The sequence below is a fragment of the Culex pipiens genome, chromosome 3 (genome assembly GCF_016801865.2).
Source record: "Culex pipiens pallens isolate TS chromosome 3, TS_CPP_V2, whole genome shotgun sequence".
Taxonomy (NCBI): domain Eukaryota; kingdom Metazoa; phylum Arthropoda; class Insecta; order Diptera; family Culicidae; genus Culex; species Culex pipiens.
Genome location: NC_068939.1, coordinates 107,808,344 through 107,815,890, shown reverse-complemented (window position 1 = coordinate 107,815,890; position 7,547 = coordinate 107,808,344). Strand labels below are relative to the sequence as shown.

At 38.5% G+C, this 7,547-nt stretch overlaps 1 protein-coding gene across 4 annotated transcripts in view; it reads left to right on the top strand.

Moving 5' to 3' along the window:
- The first annotated feature begins 812 nt into the window (after positions 1 to 812).
- Positions 813 to 7,547, top strand: part of LOC120421822 (amyloid-beta-like protein) — a 163,100-nt gene continuing 156,365 nt past the window's right edge. For 2 of the 4 annotated variants that reach the window (XM_039585133.2, XM_039585108.2), the window contains exon 1: positions 813 to 1,630. In XM_039585133.2, the coding sequence (XP_039441067.1) occupies positions 1,562 to 1,630 (69 nt within the window). In that variant the 5' untranslated portion in view covers positions 813 to 1,561. The remainder of the gene's footprint in view (positions 1,631 to 7,547) is intronic. The other 2 variants (XM_039585117.2, XM_039585102.2) reach the window with 1 other exon arrangement.

Sequence of the window (7,547 nt, the reverse complement as noted above, 5' to 3'; positions counted from 1 at the left end):
GACTGTACTTGATTTGGCATAATAGCCGAATTTTCAATTATGGGCAGTGCAGGGCCCCATTGTATTAGATAGCATTGAAGCAAAACAAACGTTAAAGCGACCAGGCCAACTGCGTAAAGTTTACCGCAAAGATGATTCGTTGAAGTGGATTGAGTTTGAGCACGAAAGTTCAAACAACAATACATTTCTGAAGGGGAGAAAGAAACGTGGGGATCCTCCGCTCACGTTCCCGTTTGTTATGGCAATCTAACGTTGGAAACCACCATGCTACAAAGTTTTGTTGCTCCGGGACCCTCGGAGATATAGCGCCCGACTTGCCCAGGAGAATTTCCAGGATAGAGTTTATAAATAATATGAACTTAAATTACTGAATATTTTATGAAATTTAGATTATTACAAATAAGGTTCACCCAACATTCCACCCACCCGCTCGGGAAAATCCTTTTTCCGATCCTTTACTCTCATTCTCATTCTCCCCCAACTTGGCTTCCCATGCTAACCAAATGCATTCACCCTGTTCCTTTGTGGAACCACCACCAACACTCTCTCCTATACTCACTCTCCCCGAGAGCATTTCCGTTTCTCAGCAGCCGTAAAGTCCTGGCCACCATTTTACATTTGGCTGGAGCGCTCGCTCCGTGAATTCCTCCGCCAGTTCCGAACTCGTGTTGCATGGAGAAACACATCTAAGCAAGGACGTGTCCTGCCCAAGATCTTTGAAAACGGTCTCCCCCTTAATAATACACGGTTTGTGCGCCTGTGGCTGTGTGTTTTTGCGTGTGCGTGTGGGTCTGGGTGTAATTCTTCCTCTGCAGGAGGATTGGGGAGGAGATAAGGGGAGGGGTCGCGGTCATTCTTAAAGTGACGGAACACGGTGAATCATAACCTGCGACGACGGACGACACGAGAAATTTGGGCCCGCGGACTTCCTGCGAAACTTGGTGGTGTCCGGGAAAACCCGGTTCCCGTGGCGATTGTGTTTGTGTGAGTGTGACTGTGAGTAAGGGATTTTCCGATTCGTCCGAAGTCTGTGGAAGAGTCGGCGGAACAAGTCGAAGAAAATTCCTCGCCCAAGGATACACAACACACAAGGATTGAGAATCGGGATAAAATCGATTTGTAATGTGATTATTCAGTGTTTCCATTCTTTCGCCTTTTACTGCAGTAATGTTTCTTCGTCCATTGCTGATGTATTGTAGAATCGATTCTTGGCTCTGGTGACAATCCCGAGTGCGGACTGTCCGGATACATAAATTCTCTGTAACACTGTAGCGAGTTCAAAGTTTTGAAGTTGCGGTGTATGGCGAAATAAGTTGAAACAGAGTGCGCCGAGGAAAAACAGAGTGTCGTGAAAATCGATTTCACGGATCAAGAAGTTCGAATAGAGAAGCAAAAAATAAAAGTTGTTTTTACAGCAGAAGCAGCACCGACGACGACGACGAGTTAGTGAGTTGTAGTGAAGTGACACGGAGTGTGAGTTCCGGGGCTAGAGAGTGTGTCCTGGTGCGGTGTTCAGGAGGTGCTCAGGATACAGTGTGAGCGGATTATAAAGTATTTCAAAATGTTGTCACGGTGGCCAGCAGCGTTCGTGATCTTCGTCGTGACGTGGAGTTCGACGCACCAAGCTCAGGCAAGGATAATCTCTGCTTTCCTTTATAACGATATGTCATTTAGTTTAGACACAAAACTGCGTCGTGAATTTATTTGCATATGATTACCGAACTCCTCCCAAAAAAAGCTATGAATCATCACACCGTCCCAAGCGTAAATTTCCACTTGACATTTCGCAACCAAAACGCGTTGGCCGCGTATCCTTCATAACAAATGCTTAGAACGAAGAATATTGATCCAGCTGCCTGGCCGTCATCGCATTTGTCTGCGATGAGAAACGTCAAAATAGCGCACACCAATAACAAGCCCGTTGTTTATGTGCCACACGTATAGAACATTCCAACCCACACGAAAAACGGTGGAACAGAGTAGAACCCCCCAAAAAACGGTTTCCACCCACCACCACCACCACCCACTTGACCCACCCTGGACCAAATGTCTCTGTTACGACGACGACGTTGAATAAACCCCGCAAGGGTTGGGAATACAACCAACACAGTCAGTTATGCTACCACCACCCCACCTCACCCTGCTTGCCTGCAGCACACTTGAAGCCACGCTGCGTCACGATGGCTTAACAAGGCAGGGATGCCAGCGTGTGGTGCTGTAGTGTGGGGAAGGTTCACTTTTTGATAGTTTTGTATGTCATGAAATAACTGGGATGTTTTTGTTTCGTTAACAAACTAGGCTTTAAATGACCATCAGTCATGTTTTAATTGCAGATTATGTAGCTTTTGGAATAGTGACAAGATTTGTCTCGAAAAATCATTACTCACATAGGAAGGTTTATTATACCGTCCAGCAAATCGAAATTTCCAGGTAGCAGAGGATGTTATAACGGAGCTTTTGAAACATGAATATTTTGCTTAAACAGTGTTTAGTCTTAGCTGCGGTCGAATTATTCACAGTAAAATAAAATGTGAATTTGGAAGATGTAATTTTGGAAGTTTGAATATTACCTCTTTTATGATGTAATTTTACCTCAATTTAGACTGAAAAAGTAACATTACACCAGACAAGTGTTCATATTACTCACTTTCAGTGGTAAAATTACACTTTTTTTTTTGGGTCGAAATCTCCATTTTTTAAATGCTATGTGAAATTTTCCGAGACAATCGAGGTTTTTGCGAAAATTTATAATTGTCAATTTTTAGGACAACCCTAGCTCGGCGTGGGTCACCCTAATGGCCAAACAGAAAAAAGTGTCTATTTATTTTGGCCATGGAACCCTGGCTAGCTGAACATTTGAACAATGTAACATTTGACGGAATCTCTACAGTAAATTTATTTATGTTACCAAATCTTCAATACCGTCATCAGGGGTGACTTTGGTTTTGGATGGTGGTTCAGTCGAATATCTCAGAACAGACCGAATCGAATTTGCTCGGATCAGTGTTTTTTATCCGTTTTGATGTTTGGTGGTGTGATTCTTTAGTTGAGCTAAAATAAACCATGGTGATTTTGACAAAAAACATTTCCCAAGTAACATTTTTTTCCAGGAGTCCTACAAGAGCTCTTCAAGATAGCTACAGCATAGCAGTTTGGACCGCGGTAGGATAAAATTCTCTTCAAAACTTCTTCAGGAGTTTGGAAGAGTACTTGAAGAGAGTTTTATCCTACCGCGGTCCAAATTGCTATGCTGTAGCTATCTTGAAGTGCTCTTGTAGAACTCCTGGAAAAAAAATGTTACTTGGGTTATTTATTTAGATTTATTTAGAAACTAGCTTTTTCAAAGCTTGCATACAGGCGTAGTTGAATTTACAAACAGGATGCTTTGCAATTGATTTGATAGGCAATATGCCCCATTAGACCTGAAAGGGATACATTAGGTATATTTTTCTAAATTTACATTCAAAATGAAAGTTTCGTTGAAAAAAAAAACTGTAATAAGTCCGGATAAATTTGGAATCTGGTTGCAACCCAACAACAACAGGGGCTCTATTTGTAAATCATTTTTGTTTTTATGAATAACGAAGTTGTGATTGACCGACGTTGTGATTATCTTTAAGTTTCATTTTTCATAGGTGAACTTTTTCACTGATCAAAGTTCAAAACAACATCAATAAGCATTCGATGTTTAAATGAATTAATTTGCATTACTAGATTTGATTATTTACCTTTCCATGACCAAATTAGACATCTTGCATCATAAGTTCGGCCATACAATTCTCCATACGGTTTTGGCTGCTTTATATCAGACTGGCCCGTCGTTGCAGGGTAATTTTAAAAATGTTCAAATCAAACCAGACCCGAGCAGACGGAAATAACTTGGGAAGGTCAGTTTTTGATATTGTGAGAAGATCGAAATATGTTATTGGGATGATCGGATTAGTTGTTAAAATAACAAAAATCAATAACAAATATTTGTTCGAAGAATAACTTAAACTGTTATTATGTTGTTATTGCAATAACAAACCAATAACACAGAAGGAATCATGAAGGAATAATAAGATTTGTTATTTTGTGCGGAGAGGAGGAGCAGCATAATAACAAAAATTGTTATTGAACTGGTATGTCTCCATAACAAAAAAAAAGTAATTGTTTTGGTTTATTTGCCATTAGCAAATAAACCTGCAGTTGCCATAACTCTTCTGTACTAGTCAGGGCTGCAGAGTCGGGTACCTTCAAGCGACTTTGAATCCATACTTTGAAGACAACTCCGACTCTGGATGCAGGATATGATGTCAACGCCGACTTCAGCTCTCCAAAAATACCCGACTTCACAGATTCCGCCTCCAAGTAAAAGTTGCTGAAAATTAGCTGAATCCGATGCCAGCTCGAACTTAAACGTCAGCTCCGACTTCCTCGCTGTGTGAAATTAATAACAGTTTTTGTTATTCACATTTCAAAAATTCTCAATAAATAAATCAATTCCATTAGTAAATACAACACAATTTAAAAAAAAACCAACTTTCAACAGTTAATTTTATCATATTAGTTTAAGCTTAAGGACCCCATTTCATGGTCAAATAAATAAATGACCACGATTAAATTGGTCAAAATTATTCCATAGTTTTAGCCAATTATAGAAAAGCCCCTTAGGGGGTATATCAAATAATTAAAAAAAATCAACATTCAAAATTTCAACTTTTTAAAATAATTTTAGCTTAAGGACCCCATTTCATGGCCCAAAATAATGACCAATTTTAGCAAAGTTCCTTAGGGGGTCAATCAAATAATGAAAAAAAATCAACTTTCAAAATTTCAACTTTTTAGAATAATTTTAGCTTAAGGACCCCATTTCATGGCCAAAATAATGACCCCGACGAAAATGGTCAAAATTATTCCATAGTTCTAGCAAATATTAGCAAAGTCTTTTTGGGGCGATTTAAAAAATTTTCTGATCACTTTTTTTCGGTCTAACGCAAAAAAATAAATTTACACTTTAAGACTACATTTTATGATGGATCAACTATGATCCCCTTGGAACGAACTGTCAAGTAGGATGCTTTCTGTCAAAAAGGGTCACGAAGTTAATTTTCAAAAACCGAATCAAAAATCCATTGCGGTCGTACAAAGGGTCTTTGGACTCAGAAAAATAAGCTTTTTTAAATGTAGTGGAAAATAAAACTGATAAAAATAAAAATGGTAAAAAAAGTAATTCATACAACTTCCCATACAGAATTGAACTGTGGACGCAACCAATCACTTCCAATTTTTTGGAGTTGTTTAGGAGCAACCGCAACCGAAAAAAACCTTGTTCTTTAAAATTGACCATCTCGAGCCACCCTACTGCATATATAGAAAGGCTTTTAAAATATTCAAAAATCTGTATCTTGAGAACGGATTCACTAAACGATTTGGTGTCTTCAGAAAAGGTGTAGTTATTCCTTAGGGTTTCTCAAAAATAAAAGCTACACTCATTGTTTGATTTGTCTTTTCACAAAAAAAAAATTACGCAAAATAACAATTTTCAAAAATCTCGATTTTGGAAATGTTTTAGATGATAAAAAACGAAATCATTTGAGGAGAGCAGGGTCGGTACCTCAAAAACATTCTCCGTTCTGCTACAACCCCAGCAAAGTTACAAAACAAATCGCTGGAAGCTCTGCCTCGTCAGCAGGAGTTGAAGCACACTTGTTTTATTTAGTTTTGACTTGAAGGATTTTATTTCCCTTTGTGCTCTCCGGTGCTGTTTCTCACCGTCGTAGCGGCCAATTCTATCCGCGAAGTAAGTTCTCTCCCAACAGCAGTTTCGTTTCTGTATGAGTGTGGGAAAAGCCCCAACAGAGGAAAAATCGATATCGACGTTATCTTTGTGTTTGATACCTTTTATTCGTGCTACACACGAGTAGGAAAACATAAAGCCGAACGAGGCTCGTGTGAGAGAGAGAGCGAATGAGAACGAGAGAGAGAGGGAGAGAGCAAAAGGCCAAAGGAAAAACAAATTACACACTTACACACACTGCCACCGAGTCAGATGGGAGGAAAAACACACCCACCCATACTAACGAGAAGGGCAAACCACAGACAAAGAGACATGCCGCGGCGCAGCGGTGTGATTTTGACACCTTTGGCAGCTGCTGAAAACTACACTCTCCCCTCTGACTCACACACACACGCCGACTCACTTCCGGCTTTTGGTCGGAAGGTCGGTCGGTTCGTGGTCGAGGTGGGTGGTTGTGGAAGACGGGGTTCTTTTTTAATATTCTGCATGACTCATAATAATCCGAGAAGGCGGGGAGAAAGAGGCAAATGATAAAATGATAATAGTGAAAAATAAACGAAAGGGAATACCTTGCCCGGAGGCCACAGACGGCAGTGTTGGCAGACTTTTGCACTCTGGTCGGTGCGAGGTGGTTTGGTGGTACCTAGTTTTTTTTGTCACCCTGGCCAAGGCAGCACAGTACACATTTTAGCATTATGTAATGGTAACAGTCACCATTACGATGATTACATGATCCCACTATAAAGTCAGTAGTATTGAAAATACGAATTGATTTCAAAACAAATGCTCTGGTTTCATTAATTGAAAATTACTTTGAAATTATGGAGCATTTTAAAATTACTAAACTGGTTTTGAATGGATTTTAAACAAGTAAAATATACCAATTTCGTAGTTGTTACTACGGAATCCTGGTCTCTAAAGTGTTTTTTCGGGGAATTCGTGAACAATATAAGTTTTATAAACTGAGTTTTATTGACAAAATATGTTTTCATAAAAATAAACACTTTTTTATGGCACTGAATATCAAAAGTACATTTAAATAAAACAGATTCCTAAGTCTTAAATTAGTATCAAAGCAGGAAATTGCTTTTCAAATTTCACCTTTAAAAAAAAAATTAAAATTGATTGCACGGTGGTCCAGCTCGTAAAACAAAAGAAAAAATATTTTATGAAAAACGAGACGAAGAAACTTTAAGTATGACTTTTCGATGCAAGTTATTATGAATAGAAACTTTCAGCACTCATATGGATGCTTGAATAAAGGTTTATGCAACAAGTTGTAACAAGAATTTTTTACCATTTTTATGAGCTAAAATGTTGAAAAAATGGCAGAAATCTCACTGAAACATGATCATTTTCAGTTCGAAAAAACATGAATCCTTAATTGAATTTTAAATTATAATATTTGTAGTAAAATCATGGTAGATAAGTATTTGGCATCCAACAAAATTCTTCTATGCAACGCAATCGTAAAAAAAGTTGAATTGACTGGTCATTTGAACTGAAACTGTCTTTTTTTATTATTTTTCCATAAGAGTAGTTCTTGCACGTAAGGGTGATCCACAAAAAAATTTTTTTTTTTTACAAAAAACACAGAACAAGTAAAAAGTTACACAACAGAATTGCAAAAAGTACTTTTCAGTATCAATTTGAGTGAAGAAAAGTTCAGCACTTGTAATGAAACGTAACTTTCAGTGTTGTTAAAATATCAAACTATCAGCTCTCAGCAACTACAATTATCACGCCTGAATATTCATGCCCCAAATAC